Source organism: Lagopus muta, chromosome 1, assembly GCF_023343835.1.
Source record: "Lagopus muta isolate bLagMut1 chromosome 1, bLagMut1 primary, whole genome shotgun sequence".
NCBI classification, from domain to species: domain Eukaryota; kingdom Metazoa; phylum Chordata; class Aves; order Galliformes; family Phasianidae; genus Lagopus; species Lagopus muta.
The window spans coordinates 50812852-50834719 of NC_064433.1; the positions used below are offsets into that span (position 1 = coordinate 50812852).

Consider the following 21868-nt stretch of genomic DNA (forward strand, 5'->3'; position numbering starts at 1 on the left):
TACTGGCATTATCACCTTTGTTATGAATATTAAATCCTCTGCAGTTTATTTTACCCCCCAGTTGTAATGCAGCAGAAGTTACCAAGCAAGCAAACAAACATAGCAACAATTTCATCATCACATCAAAGATAAAATTTTAAATAAGCAACACACATCCCCTCATCAGGTATAAAACCAGTGGCTTGAAACAAGACTCAACTGGATGATTTAAGATAAGAAAATTACTTTTACCCATATGAAAAAGATACTACTTGTTCATATTGATATTATATATTGCTAGAAAAGAAACTGAGATCTCTCTCAGGTGCAGCTCAAAAGGAAGAAGCAGATCCCCAAGTCATAGGCAAAATATGATTTCCTGACAAAGGACAAAACATTCAACAAAGAAGATCTACACCAACAGATCATCATCAACTCTTAACATTTCTAAGATCGCTGTCTACCAGTACCAAATCTTTAACCAACAAACACATAATTGTTTATGCTTTACAAGGTCCTGCCAAGCTTTTAATAGAGTTTCATGGATCAGCAATTTCCCACATGCCTTATTTTTGGAACCAATGGACTGGAGGCCATAACACCTGTTCGTTTTGCAAAAACTGAGGTAGAATTTATATTTACAGTCTATCCACCGGTCACGAGCGTACCGCTGCCTAACGTCCCATGAATGCCATCACTCTTCACTTCATTGAAGAAAAGCTTTCTCATTTGCTTCTTTTGCCTCCTCTGACTTTGCATCTTCGAGTGAAGAGTAAGGACACTTTCCTCCAGATTCTAAATACTTTTGAAGACTGGGAATGCAGTTCACACTCTCCAGCAACACCAACAAAGCCTCTAAGCATCAACAATATTCCATCTGAAACAGTTAATGCTGTTCTTGCTATGGAATTAAAAATTACATAATTTTGCAGGTTTATTTTTAAATAAGTTTTGCCTCAATCAAACAATTCAACACTGAAGAGTGCAAATTTACACGAGGTTTCCTGAAGACACAAATCAGCCCACAGGATTTATGCCAATGAGCATAAAGCACAAAAGAAGTTCAGTTGAATCTAAAATCCCAGGTGGAGATTTATGCTGTCAGCAGATAAAGAAAACAATTTTATTTATAAATTAGTTGCGAATGAAAGAGAAATTTCAGAGCATACATCAAACTATCAAAATCAAGCAGTGATTAAAGTTTTTGCTGACATTTTTGTAAGAATGTCAAAGATGCAAGACTGTAGACTTCAGTACATGCAAGTCATTGGAACACCTCCCCTAGGTCCTGGCCTCTCTCATTGCTCAGTGTGTGCGAATGTGAATTGCTGCACAAACTCACCTTCATTCAGAAAGAATATTTTGGCAGATTCTCTTTCCCAAAGAGAAACACCCTTTAGAAATTCCACTCCTAAAACAGCTTCTCAATTAAATAAGTGAGAGCAAAGCAAAATGCTTCTGAAGGAGGTTAGCTGTGATAATGAGCGATCAGTTGTCAAAACCTTCCCACACTGTAGGATCTCCTACTGTGGGACAATTACTTCACATGGGAGGAGGTACATTTCTGGTTACTGCTCTCCTACTTAATAAAGTGACAAAGCTTGACAAAGCTTGGTATACATCTAAACACAAAAATTAATATAAATGCAAATAGTAGAGTCGCTTCTCCACCTGCCAAATAAATACAAGGAACTGCAATAGCTGCAAGAATATAGTGATACAAACACAAAAGGATCTAAATAAAAACACTGGAAGGTACTTAATTAGGCAATATATCATGTAGCTAGAAAAGATTTTTTTTCATAAACTTGTTTGGTCTCCCATCTAGGAAAATCTAAGAGAAAGGATCTTGTCAGTGCCTGAATGAGAATGGCCAACTCATAATACTACAGGTTTTAATTCTAGGGGATACTCATCTTGAGCCATTAACAGCTCACCTACAAAAATACAGATGGTTTCACTCTAAGTGGTACCACGCTGGCATTAAAAAACAGATGCTCAAGCTGCCAACTGGAAAGAATACAGTAACTACCTGCTGATTCCAACTTTGCCACTTCAGAGCTTGAGCTGAAAGTGAGGTCAAATGTCTAATAGGCACTAGATGGACAGGCCATGGGTTGCAGAAAAGCCAAATAATTTAGAACCATTTTTCTGTTTTGGAAATGTTGCCCGGAAGGGTACTTTGTGAATTTCAATGGTTAACAAACTTCATTTCCAGTAGCTCCATAATGCAATGCTGTTTTAAAAATGTATCATTATATATGAAAATAGAAAGGTAAGAGTAAATTATCAAGCACTTATTACTGCTCTAATATAGAGACAAATTAGAATAATGTGGCTTTGCTAATTTTAGGCTTCCTTCTGTAAATGAATGAAGATTTGCTGTCTTAAAACATTTGCATTCCATCCCCCTTTAAAGTAATTTTCAATTTTGCTGGATACAGCACAACTGCATCCACTCTTTCAGCTGCAACGGGTTGTTGAAATTGAGCTATTGCCCAGCACCTGCTCTTAGTCAGACAGCTCAAATCAGAGGTTAGGGGAAAAAATAAAGATTTTATGTAATTGTAATGCAAGTCTCCTTTCAGCTTTGCTGCAGTCAGTGTTCAATTATGTTCTGTAACAATCTCCATTACTAGAGCCGGTGTTTTTCTGTTCCTCCCTGCATGCATTAACTCTCTTGTTCACACGTGATAGCCTCCTTAGCAAAGCAGAGGAGTCTTAAGAGACATTTATCCATAAATTTAATGATCCTACATCTTTTTCTTTGCCTGCTGAGGATCCTGGCGTTCAAGTGTATCTTCATTTTGAATGCTCCAAAGGAAGATAACCGGTATAATGTAAGTTATTTCTCAACGAAGGCCTAATAGGTCAAAATTAGCCTAAAATTTCACCTAGTCTACTGAGTACAAACCACAGAGCAGGTTAACAATGAAGGGCTCCCCATGTAATTTTTTTTCTGTACGCTGTTTTTACAAGCACGAGATCACACTCATTCAGAATTTTTATTAGCTCACTCTGTGGCCAAGTTGTTTAAGACTTCTTCAGAAGCAGGATCCACATCTGTAGGAGAAAAGCGATGAAGAGTTCATCTAGCAAGGCTTGACAGCAAATGGGACGGAAGTAGCTGGTGTGAGCATCAACCGGGAATTAAGGAGGGGAATTTTTGCTTTTAATATTAGAGAGCTAGAAATTCATGGCAAGGGAAAGCTGTAACATAGAGGCCAGAGGGTGAACAACATAGAAATTTGGGGTCTGGGATTTGGGGAGATAAAAAATCCAGAGCAGGTGATTAGAGTGAGGATTTGAATAGGTTGGAGAAGGAGAGGTTTTATTGTATTATCAACACATTATCATAAATTGACCTTGAAAAGAAAGGACATACATAGGATGGAAAAGTTTGTGCCTAAATAATAACCTTTTAGACAAGCGGAGATGGTAGAAAACAGCAAGATGCAGACTCCTCGTTTCTTTTAGGAGTCTCAAGTATTTCTTTTTTCTGCCTCCCATGAAAGCTGTGGTCACATGGCTGACTCTCAGCTGTCAGGAAAGGCCAAAAAATTCTATCAGTCACAGTGGCAGAGAAAATCCTGAAAATTCAAACCCTAAATCTTAGGAACAGTATAAAAAAAAACCATCACCACTTACTTTTTATAAAACTAATTATCTGGATGCAGACTGTCTTATAGTTTTAATATAAGAGGTAGTACAAGTGTAAAGCCAGCAGTTGCTTTTTAAGCACTGACAGCAGCCAGAGATCCAAAAAAAAAAAAAATTTCCAGCTGATCAGCTGATACCACAACCATCATCACCACGTAACAAATGGCACCATGAAATTACGGGTAGCACAACCAAAGACGTCACACATTCTTCTATTCTGTATCTTACAGCCCCTTCCCCACAATGCAGAAGCAAATCCAGTGTTGCTTAGGAGCACAAGAGTGGCTGCTCCAATAAGAGCATACTCAGTGCTGGGAAAGGTGCAGGCCTCATGCAAGGACACACTAAATCCTTAGTCCCAACAAATAAACTACTACTAAGAAATCTATATTGCATGAAGACTTCCGTATGAGGCTTCAGATTCCAAATCAGCTATCCATGTCTAATGCTTTGGGCTATACTGCTAAAAACTGCATAAAGATTAGGGTTCTCTTCCCAGTATTTTTCCTAGCCTTACTATTTTTCAGTGCAATCTGACACTAAACTGTGACTCTGATTTTCCTATTTACAATATGCAAGAGCAAACAAATAAGAAAGAATCAAGCTGGAATTTTTCCAGGCATATTCAGAATAATTATTCCAAGTAACTCTCCTTATCTTTATCCTTGTGGATTTGAACACATCCTTGAGAAATCTGTCCCTCATTCCATATTCATCAGAATAGAGGACAAAACAGTTAAAACTAGCATGCTCAAACCAAGTCTATAACCTTGCAGAGACACGTACTCTACGTATAATAATTTACCACTTTCTTATTGATGCTACAACCACCATTCATTCCTAACTTCCACTTTCCCAGTGTAGTACATCAGAAAGAAATGGCAGATTTGCCAGATCGGTCAGAAGTGCTGCTGTAGCTGCCAAAAAATCCTTTGGCTGATTCCACCATTTCATAATCATCTTAAATTTCAGTGCAGAGTCTCATCCAAAAAGCCTTCATGTCTCAGTCCCTACCACAAAAGAGAAAGATCAGAAGACCTGTTATCAACAGCAATATAGAAAGCATCCATATCCATACTTCTGTGCTAATAGTCTCACTTTGAATAAAAGAAACAAAAAGCAATCTTGAGGGATCCCCCCTCGCTTCTTGCAGTTTTCAGAGCTCTCCAGACATATCACTAAATATTCATAGTTAATGTTGTGAGGATGCATACAGATTAAGAGCCACGTGAACTCTGAATGCTCATCAATTTTCAATTTTCAAGGTTTTTCTTACTCTGTTTTGTCATATTGTTTTTCAGTAACATAAGATTTAAAAAGGAACTGATGATACAGTTTGCATTTAAGCAAGTTCTTACCTAAAGATCTACTAATTCCTTTCACCAGCATTAATGCCCTCCTGAGAAGCATTGCTGACTCCAAGAATAGCTACATTAGTACCTCAAAAACATCAGCCCATTCAAGACACAGGCTGTAACCTGCTCAACCCAGAACATACCCCAGATCTTTGAATCTGAAATACAAAACCAAGTCCTAGGAATATTACTGAGTTCTGCCTCACCAGAATCACTTTTGAACAGGCACATGTTGTGAAGGACATAACAAAGGGAATAGTTAAGCATCCCACAGACACACAAACCATTTATCAGTCTAAAGATCACATCACCTTCGTTTAATCCTTACTGCAAAGCCCTACTTCGCCTTGCTGTTGCCATTCTTTGCCACTCCTGCTGGAGCCACAGTACTATCTGGAACCTGATGAACTGTGAGCCCCACATGCTGTTTATTTGCTGCTTCGTGACCATTGCCTAAAGAAACGTGATTTCAAATTTCATGGTCCTGCAGCTGCCAGGGCAACTTATCCTGCTCGTATTAGGCAAGGGGCACTTCTGACTTGATAAAGAAATGAAATGGGTGAGTAAAGGAGTGCTCTATTTCTCTTTAGCTGCTAAGTACAGGATTTAACCTAATCAACACTTCTCTGGGGTAAGAACCTCATCCTGTGCTGTGGTTTTTGGTGTTTTGCTTTGTGTTATGTTTGGCTTGTTTTTTTTTTTCAAGCCTGCAGGGTTTCTTTCCCCCTCCCTCTTCATGTATTCAAGATGAGAGAAGCTTCAGTGAGCACAGCTACCGGTACTCCAATTTATTCAGCAGCAACCCCTGTGGACTGCTAACAGCAGAATGCAATTCTGCTTGGATTATAAGGTGTAGATAAGTAATTCCATCCTTAATCTATCACTGTCAGTGCAGACAAGGGAAGGACTTTTACCTAGGAGAAATCAGGCAGAGGAAAAAATATATATAAGGTATGGGGCAAAAGGACAGCTGAAATAAAGCAAGGATACAAGTGCATGCAGAGGGAAGCAGGAAAAGAAGAAATGAGACAAAGGACCAGGGTGCTAGAAGAAAAGTAAAGAATGTGATGAAGGATCTAGCCAGGTTCAAAGCAGAAATTCTCAATAGCAATGACAATTCCACTTCTAGCATAATCTATGCCTTCTATTAAACATCCCCAGAGTAAAATGGTAGAGATGTTTGAGACCTTGGTAAATGCTGATGGATAGTACTTTACATTTACATTATAGACATGATCAATAAATCTCAAGTACATCATAACAAAGCCTCAAAACCTTCACATACAAACCTGTCAGTAAACTGGGACAATATTACAAATAGACAAGGATAATGCAAAGGTTGCACAAATAGAACAGAATCACAGAACAGTAGGGGTTGGAAAGGAACTCTGGAGATCATCTAGTCCAAACCCCCGCTAAAAGTAGGTTCTGTGGAGCACATTGCAGAAGAAAGCTTCCAGGCAGGTTTTTAATATATCCAGAGACGGTTTTAAGTTGAAGGAGGGAAGATTTAGGTTGGCTATCGGGAGGAAGTCCTTTACCGAGAGAGTGGTGAGGTGCTGGAACAGGCTGCCCAGAGAGGCTGTGGATGCCCCGTCCCTGGAGGTGTTCAAGGCCGGATTGGATGGAGCCTTGGGCAGTTTGGTCTAGTATTAGATATGGAGGTTGGCAGCCCTGCATGCAGCTGGGGGGTTGGAGATTCATATCATTGAGGTCCCTTCCAACCTGAACCAGTCTGTGATTCTCTGAGACTCTACAACCTTGCTGAACAGCGTGTTCTAGTGCTCTGCAACCCACACAGTAAAAACAAAACAAAACAAAAACCAAAGCAAAACAAAAAAAAACCCCACATTCTCAAGTTCACACAGAACCTCCCATACTTCAGCTTGTGCAAGCTGCCCCTTGTCCTGTTGTGGAGCATCACTAAAACAGCCTGGCCCCATTCACTTGACTCCCACCCATTAGAGATGTATAAGCACTGATATGATCTCCCCTCAGCCTTGTCTTTTCCAGGCTGAACAGACTCAGGGTTCTCAGCCTGGAAGCCAGAGAGGGACACAACATCAGGAACTGGTATTTATATGATGGGTTTTTTTGGAGGAGGCTTGCAGAAGGTTATTCCTCCTAGATGTAGGACTCTACACTTGTTCCTGTCGAACCTCATCAGGTTCCTTCCTCCCTGCCCAACTCTCAGCCCGTGCAGTTCTCGCTGAATGGCACCACAGCCTTCTGGCGTGTAAACGAAGACGCAATAACACCCCCATCCCCGGCGTCCATTAACGACAACGGGCGACTCCGCCCCCGACCACCAAGCGCATGAGCAGAGCAGCCCGAGCTCTCCGGCCGCCAGTCAGGCGCATGCGCAGGAAAAGATCCCGCCATGCGTGCGAGTGAGAGCGCTCGTGCCTGGAAGATCCCATTGCTTGGAAAGGAGATAGGTGTAAGACAGAGGCTTTTCTGCCTCACTCTCACTTGTCTTTTCGCTTCTGAGTGCTTCCAAACTCCTATTCTGTAGACTTTTGCGCACAGCTTTATTATTTTCTACCCTTTTCCAAGTGAGTTAATTTTGGCTACGCGGTACTGTCCCCTGTGCTCTGCCCAATGACAAGTCGGTTCCCCATACGCAGGTAGTTGCTGGGCAGACAACACCCCGCCTTAGCCATCCGTCCCACAGCGGCACCGCCCTCCGAGCGCTCTGCCCCGCCTCAGCCACAAGAAGGGCGGGGACCAGGATTTGAGTGACAGGACGCTCTGAGGGCGGGCAAAGACACAGCAGCCAATAGTAATTCTGGCTAGCCTTGACGAGCAGAGCTCGCAGCCAACCGGGTTTAGCGCGCCGGAGGAAGGCGGAGCGCCCCGTTGCTAGGGCCGCGCTGTTGCTAGGGCCGCGGCAGAGCGCGGTGGCGGCCGCCGCCGCCGCCTTCCCGACCCGCTACCTCTGCCTCCGCCTTTCTCGGGCCGGGGTGATGGTGAAGCTCTCCGCCAAGTGCCTGCTGGCAGGTGAGTCTGGCTTCCTCAGCGAGGCGGGAGCTCTGGGAGGGCGGGCCCTGCGGCCTGGCAGATCGGCAGGGCGGCATCCCGGGGGATGGGGTGGTGGTTACCGCCTCCTCTGTTCGCGTGGGAGGGCGTGAAGCGCGGTGTGATCGGCTGGGGAAGGGCAGGGTCCGGAGCGAGTGGGTGTGGGAGGATGGGGGATGAGGGGAAGGGCGAAGAGAGCCTGCTCCACGAAGGCTTCTTTTTCCGCACGTGAACTGGAGGTTAATCTGAGGGGGGGGGGAAAGTGAGGCGAAGACAGAGCTTTATTCAGTCAGGATGGATTAGAGGTGCTGAGGGTGGATTCAGTCGGCTGTCAATGCTGCAGGAAGGAAAGGCTCACCGTTGAGCGCGTGGTATCAGCCAGGAGCGCAGAACCAGAACGCCTTGCTGTGCAGACAGCTCTCCGCTTAACACTTTGCTCCAAATGTTTTTTTCCATCCAGAATTAAATCTTCGTGGTTTTGTTTTGTTTTGTTTTTTTGTTGTTTTTGCTTTTTCCTTGGAAGCAGGTAACTTGTCAGCTTGCACAAAGCCGAGTGCAAGCGTTGGCAAATGCAAAAGAGCGTTTCTCCCTGCTGCCCCCGTTGACAGTTACCATGGACAACATGAATGCCTTAACCATCTTCAAGATTTGCACATCACTTCCCGTTTGGAAGTTTCCAGGTCGCAATATAGGTTTTCTTTAATCAGCCGCCCAGGCTGATTCAATGACACTCCTGAACTCACACAGGTTTTCTTTGTGTGACTCAGTTATGTTCTTAATCCCTACTGGGTTTGAAGCTGCCCTTTCAGTTCTGTTCACAATGCAAACAACAGAAAGGCTCTGTTCCGTGTCCGCTTGTAGTGCTCCTAAGTACTAGTATGTGTATCTTGTTGAAAATAAGGAATTAATGCAGCAGACCAAGCAAAATAACTTCTTTCTTCCAGGAGAGACGACTGTAATGAAATAGATGTAAGAGGCGAGAAACCGCAACCTATAGAGAACAAGAGAATGCAATTACATTGGTAGAAGCAAAAACATCTGAGGTAGATCAAGAAACTCTTGTGTACCTAAGGAAATGATTGTGAAGAATAGAATGGCTGACAGTATTGGGAGCTGCACCGAGGTCAAGAGAACAACAGAGGGGAAAAGACTTTTGTTAGTAGAGGAGAGGCTATTAACTTGACAATAGAAAGCGATTCCTGTGTTATCTCAAGAGTAATTTACAGACATAGACCAAGATTGGAGCTTACTTTGGAGACACCATGAAAGGGTTTTCTTTGTAAAAAAAGATACTTGTCGGTAGCAGGCATTTTAGAGACATGCAACAGTTTCTGGCAGAATAACAGAAATATGGGTGGAATAAATTCTGTGGGATGCAGTATTTGCAGATGAGACCAGACTAAATGGAAAATGCAAGGAAACTTATTTTGAGAAAGAAGTGCAGTGATGTAATGGGCAAAGAGAACGGCAAAGAAGAAGAAAAGAGGAGGGGAAAAAAAAGCTGAGGCTGTCAAATAAAATAAAGGAACACATTAGGTAAGAATTTGCACTGGATGTTGAAAATAAAGAAGCCTGCACAGTTTGTAGCAGTGTATGCTTCTCTATCTTATTTTACAAAGACAGACTTAATTATCTATTGAACTACAGAATAGCTTCCACTCAGAACAGAGTGTTGTCTTCAGCACAAGCTTGAACTGATCAGGGAACAAACAAGCTGATTTACCAGATTTTCCTGTCTAAATATTATGAACCCAACTCAGCTCAAAGTAAGCAAGCATGCTAAAAACGTTTAAACAAGAACTGCTTTGGTTGATGCATCTGGGAGCAATTGTTAGTATCCAAAGTCCTCTTCTCTGAAATATCATGTGAGGAGATAACTTCCCAATCTCCTTCAAAACACCATCTATGAAGTTCTATTAGGGCAAAATGTACCCCTTTCTGAGTTTGCTTATTACCAGTATAGCATAGGTTTGTGTTCTCAGCTTGACTGTCACGAGTGTTCCTTTCAGGACAGAAAAAAGCTAGAACACTGAGATAGTTAATTCCTGGGTTTTGTCCCTTTTGAACTATCCAGGCTGCTGAAAGGATATGTGAAGAGAAGATAAGCTCCCTGAGAACATTAAGTTAACTCTGTTTTGCAAGGACTGCGATCTGTTTCGTGGAATGATTTGGGCTTACGTGAATTGTGCAGTTCTCTACCGTCCCTTTAGGTCCTGCAGAACATTGTAACAGCAGGCCAAAGGGGCAGATACTTGCCCAAAATGTTATGCAAGTGACACCAGTAAATCTTTGTTCTAGAGGAGCAAAAATGAAAGCCCTTTAGTTTGCTTTCCATCCAGGGATGAATCAGCAGGCTTCCTCTCCAGCCAAGTGACATTTGCTTCTCTTACGCCCAGGATGCAACTAATGAGCCACCAGCAGCATTGAGTCAGCAAGAGCTGCTCACTTAGCAGGGTCAGCAAGAAGAGTTCATCGAGGAATGTTACCAGATTTAAGCAGCTTTGTAGTATATGGAAGCCCTGCCTCTCCACTAAACTCAGTATAACACTAACAAGGATTTGAATTTGTGGAAGTATGTATTTTAAGGAGAGATTTGTGGAAGTATGTATTTTAAGGAGAGAAAAGAGCCTGTGAAGTTCAGTCGCCCTTATCATGTTGTCAGATTCTTTGCAACACCACGCCTGGAAAATGTGAGTTCTTAGATAAAAGCTATAGGGTAGACTGCTAAACACAAATTCTAAAACAAACAGCAATTCAGCCCTGATATGGGAACTCTTTGCTGTCGTTCACTGAGCAAAAACCTGATTTCAGCATCAATATGCATAATAACAATATTTATTTCATTACATGGGTAGTACGTTTCAGATTATTTTGTGATATTGACCTTGTCTGCATTCAGAGTTGCAGTATTCAACATCTTGTGGCATAAGATAGGATCAGAACTGAGGGAAAATAAGATTCTTTAACATGAACTTTTTATCTTTGGTTTTGCAGGTGATCCAGCTGTGGGGAAGAGTGCTTTAGCCCAGATGTTCCGCAATGATGGGGCTCATTTTCAGAAGAACTATACATTGGTAAGTGCAAGTTACAGGACAAGCTCAATCTGCTATCCAGCAACTTTTTCTAAGTTACACGAGATAAATAAGAAGCCTTAGAACAAAGTAAATCATATGGTTTGTTGAGGCATTCAAGGTGGGTCTTACAGTTTTCTTTGTCCTGCACCTTAGAGTCTGAAGAGAAATGATTTAACGTTCTGTAAGTTTTTACATTATGTGGGTGCTGGTTTTGAAACAGTGGTGAGTAAATTAGTTAATTGTTATAATTTTCCTTCTGAACCAGTATTTTCCTGAGCTTTTGTGGTCTGAGAGAGTTCCCCCCCTTAGGAAATACTCTATGGAAAAGCATCGCTGAAGGAGAAATCTCTTAATTCCAACTATTCAGTGTGCATGTGGACGCTGTGCTTATCACTATGCAAACATGAAGATGTTCTGCATAGCCCCAAGATAATTATAATCTGCAGAAACTGTTCCCAGATGAAGAGGATACAGTTTGCAGTCTTTCAGTGAGATAATCAATGGTGATGACTAATCAGAAGCAGGATAAAAATAAAAGTAAATATAAGTAAAGTAAAAAAAGGAAAATATGAGTGCGGGGGAATAAAAAAAAACCAACCCTATATTATGTTTATTCATTGAAATAAAGATGGAAACCAGAAGTTAGGGATAGAAATAGAACAAACAAACAAGCTACAAAGCAGAATGAGATAAAAGGTGGAAGAGGCACAAATAACCTCGGTCCCATATGTTAGCTGATCACATGGTTGGTGCAAAATGTTCCCAGACTGCTTTAGAGCAGCAGTGTGACAGAGAATGCAGCCCCACAGATTTTAAGTAATACACTAGTATACAAACAGAGCTCTGAACACTGGTACTCTTTTTCCCATTTGAGCAAACCTACACAGCTGTGACACGTAAGGAGGACTATGTTACCAAAGCTGTGAGGAGCACTGCTGAGTTCCCAGCAGTCTGTCTGATGGGATTGTAATGATTTGCAAAAATTGCCTCAATCTGATGCATAGTTGGTATGCAGTTGGGAAGGCTCTTAAAAACTCTTCTGATCCCTCTTTTCCTGATTCTTCTTGACAGACAACGGGCATTGAACTGTTGGTGAAGGCTATATCAGTTCCAGAGACAAGTGATAGTGTGGTGAGTTTTTCTGTGACATAAATTGGTCAGAAAGAGACATCTGGAGCTCAAGCCTCCCTTTCCATCTCATTCCATTAGGGGATTGCACTGTATGTTTGTAAGGCCATTAACTTGCAGTAAGGAAGCGAGACTGGTCACGTGCAATTTCTTGTGCTTGCTCTTGTGAAAGGTTAGCTTCATCTTAAAATGTGTTTTACATAGTTGTGTCTAAAAGGATATCTTAAACCAAAGCTGTCGCAAGCAGTTTTTGCTTTCTGTTCTGTCTTTCAGGACAATCAGGTTTAGTTCATGTTGCTTAGAACTACGGAAGATAAAACTCTTCCTTAAATACCCTACACTTCCACTGCTATAGTGTGGACACGTGTGTCATTTTATACAAATAGTGAAAATTAGCTTTTTACTGTCCCATTCTTCCCAGTGTTCTGTTTCCAGCAAAGGTAGAAACAAGGCCTAGAGCCTTGGAGGTAGTCCTTCTATCATTTATAGATGAAAAAAATAGCCAGTTCTTTTATCATACTGTCTGAAGATGGGGTATGCACAGTGCCAAGAAGCATGTCTCTCACGGACACGAGACTGCCGTACTGAACAAAATGCAGGGATGACAAGTTGTGGTATTTACTTTCAAAACCTTCCTCTACATTGCAGTGTTCCTGGCAAGAACCTTCTTTCTGCTTCTGCTTTCAGGAATTCTTCATTTTTGACTCTGCAGGCAAAGATCTATTTTCTGAGATGCTGGAGAAACTGGTAAGTGTTATGTAACAGTCCTCTTCTTCCAAAGGATTGCTTTTGCTTTGAAGATCTGAACTCCTCAGTCTGACAGATATAGCAAACTTTGTCTTTAGTGTAAATGGGAGCATTTACCTCAGTTGCCAATGCTTCCTGTTCTACCTTTCTGAAACTTATAAAAGTGCTAGAACAAAGACTTTTAAGAGGAAGGAAAGCAGATAATCCTTCAGTTTTCTTACAAAAGAACTAGGGATTTTTAACTGAGAGTAACTATGTGCTGTTGGTTAAAGTATTTCTGTTTCTCAGAAGTACATTGATTTTGCTGCTACTTCTGCAGTGATGTTTTTTGTTTTATAATGATATCTTGATACAACAGGACACGTTTTTGTCCTTGAGCATAACACTGCCATTCACTGTTGTGTGTGGTGTTTTTTTTCCTTCAGTCATTCCTGTCTTTTCTGGTACAGTTCTCCATTGTGCTATCTCACTTGAAAGGTAGAATTGGTTAATTGATATGAAGTTTCCCCAGACAGCTAAGTCAACCTAACACTGCTCTACAAGAGGCAGTTGCACTGTTGCCCTTGCACCAGGTCTGATTTGCAAGGGACCCCTTTGGAAGCTGACTCAGCTTCTCAAACTGGCAGAAAACCTTTCTAATTTTTTTCTCTAGGATTAATTTTGTGCTGATTGAGCATGAAGAATCAGCTTCCCTGGGAATAAGATGAGTGCCAGAGCTGGTACAAATAAAGGAGCAGGACCATAAAGAAAGAAATGAGGAAGTAAAGCAAGACTGTATCACTCAGTGCCAGCTATCCATTTAATCAACTCAACAGAGATGTGTAACCTCAGCTCAGGCATAGGTTTCCTGTGTGTTAGGCTTTTTATTTTTATCTTAGCATCTGTGTTTGCCATGCAGATGCGGACTGGCTGTTGACCACATTGGTTTCATTAGAGCTGACAATGTTCCTTTCTTGCTGTGCAGTGGGAGCAACCAAATGTCCTGTGCCTTGTGTATGATGTCACTAATGAGCAATCTTTCAGCAACTGTGCCAAGTGGCTGGAAAAGCTGAGGGCACAAGCAGTTGGAATGCACATCCCAGGTAAGAAATGGATGATATTTTTGCTATCTGCACCCCTCTTGTGTGGCAGCAATTGTTTCTGTTGTTACAGAGCATTTATTTTAAAGCAGGTGCAGGCCTGGCTTCCTTCAACTCGCAGTGCAGATAAAGACGTTATATATTTTAGATCATTCCTTAGTGGAAACTTTTTTAGATAGTCATGTTTTGTTATGCCTCACCTCCAGCTTTTTCAGGTGCTTCAGCAATGTCCCAGAATTTACTGGTAACAAATCATCATTTCTGAGTTGTATTTCCTTTGTTTCTTTTTCTTTTCTGCAGGTGTCTTAGTGGGGAATAAAACAGATCTGGTTGGTCGTCGAGTTGTGGAACAGAAACAAGCACAGGAATGGGCTGACAAACATGGCCTGGAATACTGTGAGATGTCAGTAGTGAGTATCTGCTCTTTTCACCATCTATAGAAGTGGGAATTTGTAAAGTTATCTTCTCTTTAGCTGAGGATAAATAACTGGGGGCTCATTTCCACTTATTTGTCCTCTAACTCACCCTCTGTTTTAGTCTGTCTTTTGTGAAGCTGTCTGAGCAGAAATAGTAAAATGCTTATTTCACCTGTCATTTACAATTTTCTTTTTACAGAAGGAGATGAAAAACTTTGAGGCCCCTTTCAACATCCTGGCAAAGTCATTCTACCAACTGTACAAGGAAAAAGTGGAAACCTTTCACTCACTAGCTTGAGGGCCGTGACTGGGATGACTTAACTTCAGAACTTCTTCTAGTGCCCAGAATCCTATGGATTGGAATACAGAGAGAGGACAAAAGATGAGCTTTTTGCTTCTTCACAGTCATCTTCTGGTAATTCAAAATAAACTAGAAATAAGCGAATGGAAAGACATTATTTTGGAATTGCTACCTTAGCACCCCCTTCATGTCCTTTACCTCGGTTCTCTGCTCACTGAAAGTCGGTTAGGTTGGAAGAGGAAGGAATAAAAGGGGGAGGGCAGAATGGAAATTGCCAGCTTTTTGCCTTGATAATAGTGCCTTATCTCATGTCTGAACAAAATTCCTGCAAGGATGTAGAGATTTGGAGGAGGAGAGAAGAAGCTGACAGGATATTTTTCAGCTTAAGCAACTCAGCACTGGTACATACGTTGCAGGGCAGGACTGATTCAGCCCTACTACTTGCAAAGCATTTTCAGTAGAAAGTCTGTGGCCTGAAATGGACACGTAGTTGGATTGGATTTAGGTGTGTTTCTGGGAACACCCGGAGTTTGAGGCCTTTTTTAACAGTGTTATTCGTATCAGTTCTAGAATTGGTATAGTGATGGCTAACATCTCTTTGTAATGCCAAGAATTTGGTTTTCTTCAACGGGGCTCTTCCACTGCCGGTCTGTCTTGCACCTGTGCCATTGTCACTTGGTAACACAGTGCCCTCTGCTGGACCCGGGTCACAAAATTTCTGAAGCAGCTACCTCTGTTGAAGCAAGGACTTTGTACAGTCTCACCCAAATTGGCTTACCTGTAAAATGAAGTCATATGGTGAGAATATGTCTTTTATTCCAGGGGCAAGTCTAAAACTGAAATTGCCCTTCCTTCTTCATGCATTTGTTATTTTATTTGTTTCTGTGTCATTTTGCATCTTGTCAGCTAAACATCATGTTCACATCTTCTCATAGGTTTAGCTCTCCATCCCTTACTGGAATCAGTCACCTTTGTTGTTAAACTTTCCCTGCTTACCCTTGAATTCCAAAGTACAAGCTATGATTCTGATTTCAGTTGTGGAAACAGGACTCAGGTTGAAAGACAAACTAGCTAAGTTAATTTGATTCAGCCACATATAAATTTTGTACCAAAAGGGTAAAAGCCTGGACAGAACACTGTGAGAGATGTTGACATTGCATATGTAAGAATTGCTAATACTTGCTAATGCAGTATGTGAAAACATCCAGTTATGTACTGCCTTGCAGCTGGACCTAACATTAAAGAGTTCAAAACTGTAGCATTTCTCCTCTTCCAGAACTATTTTGGCCTCCCTTGGGTAAGGAAAGCTAATTTCTGAGGAGAATAAACACTAAGGAGTTTTTCAGGCAAGCTTTTCAGGAATCTGTGTTTCAATACTTTTATACATATATTTTATAACCACTTTTATACCCAGTGCTAGGAATATGACTGCAGATGTTGTAGCAGAGTTTATGAAGCACTTCAAGAGTCTGCAATAGCAGCTGGGCTCATTTCACTGGCAACACTATGTTGATGCTGGGAATTAGCTAGGGAGCATGAACACAAGCTAAAGAGGTTAAGCAGGCCCTGAGCTTGCTGGAAAAGAAAATAAATAGACTTCTTGTTGTTTTGTTTTGTTTTTCACAAATCCACTTGGGGGGATGGGGGGAGAAGACATAGCTGGGAAAGCTCTTATTTGAAGAAAAGGACTCCTCCTTGGGCTTAGGGTCACTAGATACAACTCACCTTTTTTGGCTTGGGTTACCTTGTTAATCCTGGGGGTGTCTGTTGATTTACATAGGCTGAATGGAAGTTTGCCTGTGGATACTAGTACCCCTATTAGGAATAAAAGTTGTTTTGGATGTTGAACTGATCTACAGAAGGTAGTTCATTTCCTCCTATTTTTATTGATGATGTGATTGCAACACTTCTTTTTTTTCATCTTGAAAATAGCCTGCCAGCTGTGCCTGTCCCCTGTGATGCGGTACATGGGGGGAAGGGAGGGGAGTGAATGCCTTAGGAATGGGTGATGAAATGAATCCTGCATGATCTCTAACGGGTGAGTTCAATCTCTGTGCGCCAGAAAGATCTCCCATAACTTCAAATAAACAGCCTAAATACACCAGTAAGATGAAGATTGGTGAACATTGTTTTATTAAATGAACACAAAAGCTGGAGGATCTCATTAAGGGAGTGCTGGTGGTGATTTGTGATTTATTGGGAAGCTGCTTTTGATAGGTTAGCGAAGAAAAATGCATCCCATGCAGGGAAAGATATATTGCCAGAGAGAGGAAATGTGTAATCTAATTAGCTAGCAGTAGGGATTCACCAACTGCCCCTGTCCTTCATTCTGCAGGCCAAGACTAGAAATAGAAAAAAGGTTGTGTCTAAAGCACATAGCCCACCTTGCTGTTTGGCCATTACTATCTCCATCATTCTAATGCATTTTAAAAGCAGAATATATTGTCCTTTCTAGCTAACAGGCTATGTAATAGCAGCGTGATGCAGGTGATGCTATTTTCCTAGCTTATTTGTGACCTTGGTTATAGAGACTAATATGAAGGGTGAATGGAGACCATGGGAGTCAGATACAACCAGGCTGTGGAAAAGTTTTGTCTATAAAGTGAGGATGCTTGTTTGCTGCTTAGCCTTTGCATCTCCCTGAATTACGGGTGCTGACAGGGGGAGGAAAGCAGAAAGTATGTCTGCTGGCCATTGTTGTCTTCTTACAGCTCCTCTACTTTGTCCAGCTATGCAGTGCTGTAGGTGTTACAAGGATAGATAATGGCAGGACAAAGGGAAATGGTTTTAAGTTAAAGGAGGGAAGATTTAAGTTGGATGTTGGGGAAGTTCTTTACCAAGAGAGTGATGAGGTGCTGGCACAGGCTGCCCAGAGAGGTTGTGGATGAGCAACCCTAGAGGTATTCAGGGCCAGATTGGATGGGGTCTCGGGCAGCTTGGTCTAGTATTAGATATGGAGGTTGGCAACCCTGCATGCAGCTGGGGGGTTAGAACTTCATGATCCTTGAGGTCCCTTCCAACTCAGGCCATTCTGTGATTCTATGTGTTCAGCGTGCATGCTGACAACACAAAAGAACCCTAATTCAGCCAGAGCTGAAATTTCAAAAGACAGGAGAGGAAACAAGCGGGCCTTTAACCATCTTTAAGAAGTGTGTAGTCCTTTTTCCTGCTTGTTTTTTGTTTTGTTTTGTTTTTTTGATTGGGGGAAAAAACTGTCTTTTCTCCTCAGAGTTCCTCCTTACCTTTCCTTTGGTCCTCATTTCTCATTTTTTTACTGGAAAAAAAAATAAAAAAAAAGGTTTACATATAAACCTTTTTACACTTGTGTCTAGCTCTGTGTGGTATGCTACATCACCATTTAAAAAAAATTGTTGTTGTTTTATAATTTCTTCATTGGCTATTTCCAAGACTATAAGACATTTTGTCTTAGGGAAATAAATGGATGAACAGAAATGGAATTTTAGTCAAGTCGTCTCTGAGGAGTGAACCTCATAAACTGACTGACATTCTGAAATTTTACTGGAAATTCATTTTTGTAAAGTTGTCTAATGAAGGTTGCTTTCATAGTTTTGTTTTGTCTTGCCAGACATGTTCTACCATGGAGTGAAATGCAGGATATAAAACTCCAGAAAGATCAATCCTTGTTGTAGGATTTAATAAGAACTTCAAAGTTGATCATACAGTGATAATTTCTGTTCAGTCTTAACAATGGAATGGTCACTGCTGTTCATAATAAAGCAACACATATACTGAAATGGGGCTGTCAGAACAATTTCTTCTAGAGATCTGTTCATTTTACAGACTTGAAACAAGAAAGGACATCTTTTAGAAAACTGATCTGATAAAGGATACTATTTGGTCCAGAGTTATTTCTGATATAACATCAGTGACTTAAAGGGCTGGATTTAGTCAGTTATGCCAATTGACTCCCCTGGGTAAGCTTCATTTCTTTACCTTCTATACATCTTGGACCGATCTGACCTGATAGCAAAAGACACATGATGTTGTTGAAAATGAAATACTGCCTTGGGGCAGAAGGATAAACTGTGGCCTCCTGAGGTCTTCCCAGCAATACTTTCTATAATTCTATTAGATTAAGTGGGGAAAGAAGTAGCGAGGAAAGCATAAAACAGGCTAAGTCATAAACTAGCAATTAAAGTGGGAGCTGGGCCGGGCTACAGCAGAAAACGTACAATCTATCCCAATTAAGAGCTGTATCTCAAGAGAAACCAGGAGCCTGACGCAGGTGCTGACAGCAGGGAAAACACTGCATTTCTGTTCTGTAGGCAGCAAATGCTTTCTACTGGTGCTTACCCAGATCCACGGGGGTCCGTACCCTGCTCAGGACTATGCTCTGCTTTTAATAATTACTGTATCTATGATATTCAGCTGACAGCTGCTTGCAGTTGTTTTCTCATCTGCCTGTATAAAGCCAGCAGTCTGATGGCAGATCTCTATTAGTAGAAGGAAGATGTGTCTGTTCTTGACACCATCTGTTATGGGACCCCTCCCTCTCTCCCGGAGTTCACAGTCTTTCCATTTCATCTCCACTTCTTCATGGAGAATAGCTACCACTGCTTGTTTTTAGCAAGTCATTTTTCCATCTTGTAGATGATACTCTGTGATCCTGGGGCTAAGAGGCTTCTAGGACCTTCTGCAGCAGAGGTGGATTGCTAGCATGAAATATTCAAGGGCCATGTTGGCCCCCTTAGCGTTTCTCATAGCCTGAGGGCAAATCATCTCTCTGCTTCTCGCATCCTATTTTCTCCTCCTGCTGTCATCTTGCCTTGAGAACAATGTCTTGTGAGCCACTTGCCCTTGGCTCTGTTGACCTGGAACAGCAAGGCTTGGGGGAGGGAGAAAGAAGAGAGCATCTCAGTCTCCAGTCCTTTCAGGTGTTGTGAACTCTGAGGCGCTATTGTCGAAATCACCTGACAGGTGGGGATGTTGCTCAGTCTAGAGTGTAATTTTCTGGCAGGAGACCCCCAGCTGAGTCCCAGCAGCCTCATCTCGGCTCTTCAGAGCTTGCTGCAGTATAACTTTCATAGACATGGGTTGTTCTCATTCTGACTTGGAGCTGTGGTTGCTTATTGTTTTGTTTTGTTTTTACTCCTTGGGGGTCCTTCTCTCATTCTTCTGTCACAGCTTCACATATTTCTTCCCCTAGAGCTGTTTGTCAAGAAAAGTCTGGAATTGCTCTCTTTCCTGGTCTCTGAGATCAAATCCAAATTTGGCAATGTTTAAAAGGGAAATGTGACAGACCCTACATGTCAAACTGGGGTCAGGGATGGGGTCAGTTTAATGAGTTTCCCTCCAGCCAGATATGCATCAGTTGGAGAAATGTGGAGCCTGTTATCTTCCTGTACAAGTACTGGAAAAATATACAATGTGAAGACTTTTAGTCAGGGAGTGTGAGCAGATTAGGTACATAGGCAGAAGTGGTGAGCTGCTGTGCCTCAAACAGTGGAAATGAAGGAGCAGTAGGGGAATAGGAATGAATAGGAGTGACTAGGGTCTATATTCCTTCATGAAAAGCCCAAGGGATTTGCAGAGGGAGAGTGGGAAATGTGGATGGAAAGACCTAAGGCTTTTTCTGGCTTGTAGAGTTATGTACGGAAATTAAATGAGAGAAAACATAATTTATGCTTGAGCCGTTGAGGGAAAACAAGGATACAAGATAGTGGTGGATGACATTGCAGGTTGCAGAACAGGTGGTAAGAATAAATAACTGGATAGAAATTTGCAGCACTGAGATCTCCTGGTCGAGGTTGGTTTGGGGAATTCAGAGCCATGATGAGTAAGGTCAGTGGCAACCATGAGTTTAGGTTCAAGATAAAGGGTTTGCAGTAGACAAAGGCAGGTTGGATTAAAGCCTGTGTGACAGAGTTGATGCTGGAGTTATGCAGCAATCGTGAAAACCCATAATAGTAAGCCTAGAGTAGCATGGGGAGATAAACACAGCAATGCACTGAGGATCATATTCAGGGGAGACTGGAAAAAATTAAAAAAAAAAAAAATAGACTACAGACTCTATTGGTCTGAAAGGGTGGAAAAATGTGGAGAGGTTGGAAATTCAGGTTGAGTGCAATTCTTTGATAGGATTTCTGAGTGCAAGGAAATAAACACCTATAATTACTGCCTGCAAATTTTTGTATTATTTAAAAAGACAAAAAAAAGGTTAGATTCTTTTAGCAGAAGCTAGGGTGATACACTTGCTTAAACCTCTTTTTTTTCCTGGGGGGGAGAGGATGGAGAGACTAACATATAAGCTTACTCATAATTGTGCTGCACCATATATTACATCTGTCCAGTCAGAGAATGGAAAGAGAACCTTCATCTCATTTGACATTTGACCAAGCAAAAGTGACCACTACAACTTCAGGATTGACATTTCACAACAGAAACTCTTCATGACCAGCTAATAGAGCAGAGGGCCTCCTGAAAATATCAGTATTAACCTCAAAAAAGTACAAAATGCAATGTGTATGTGGTCAATGTAAAGCAGGTAGAAATCACCCTGTTTGTGAATTTGCTACTAACTATAATAAAAATGCCTTTAGCTGCGAATGAGTGGAATTTCTTTTCTCTCTTGGTTTCCTTTCACTTTTGCTAATCAATTTTAATTCTTGTGAAGCATTGCTTGCTCTTAGTGTCACAGTTGTGTGTGGCCACTGTGTGCTATTTGTAGGTCTTTGATTTTGTGATGTTGAACGGCTTCAGTGTGGAGGCTGAAACTGGAAGTGTTGGAATTCACGTTGCAGCTGAAGCATCAGGCATAAAATGCAGAACAGTATGCCTAGGAAAGACCATTTACAAGGTTAAGATAATGCTTTTCAGTGCTGTTGTCAGCAGAGAGGCATCAGGCTGAAAGGAACAGGAAAATGTTAGATGGGTTAGGAATGCTGTTAGCTTATAAGCAGGAAACAATTGTCATTTATTGGAACCGAGTTAGATGTGATGCTGCAAGTGTCTGAATGCAGCTATCAGGGGAGGTATAAGGGAGCTTTCTGGGACAGGGTCATGAAACTGGGAAAGGGCAGGAGGACATTTCTGGTATGGACACCAACAGAGTAATGTAGCTTTTTTTGCCCTCTCTAGTTTCTGCACCCAC

The 21868-nt window shown here is 41.6% G+C and overlaps 1 protein-coding gene across 1 annotated transcript; it reads left to right on the forward strand.

Moving 5' to 3' along the window:
* The first annotated feature begins 7414 nt into the window (after positions 1-7414).
* Positions 7415-20779, forward strand: IFT27 (intraflagellar transport 27). Its single transcript, XM_048945100.1, has 7 exons — positions 7415-7994; positions 11007-11086; positions 12158-12217; positions 12902-12961; positions 13926-14043; positions 14341-14450; positions 14656-20779. Exons 1-7 carry the CDS (start codon positions 7961-7963, stop codon positions 14752-14754), a joined length of 561 nt encoding a protein of 186 aa, XP_048801057.1. The 5' UTR covers positions 7415-7960; the 3' UTR covers positions 14755-20779.
* Positions 20780-21868: the final 1089 nt, after the last annotated feature.

What these genes read in the sequence shown, in the direction of transcription:
- IFT27 (XM_048945100.1), top strand. Translation starts at nt 7,961, where the DNA reads ATGGTGAAGCTCTCCGCCAAGTGCCTGCTGGCAG. An exon ending in CGCCAAGTGCCTGCTGGCAG is followed by an intron (nt 7,995 to 11,006) that starts GTGAGTCTGGCT and finishes TTGGTTTTGCAG; the next exon opens with GTGATCCAGCTGTGGGGAAG. An exon ending in CAGAGACAAGTGATAGTGTG is followed by an intron (nt 12,218 to 12,901) that starts GTGAGTTTTTCT and finishes TTCTGCTTTCAG; the next exon opens with GAATTCTTCATTTTTGACTC.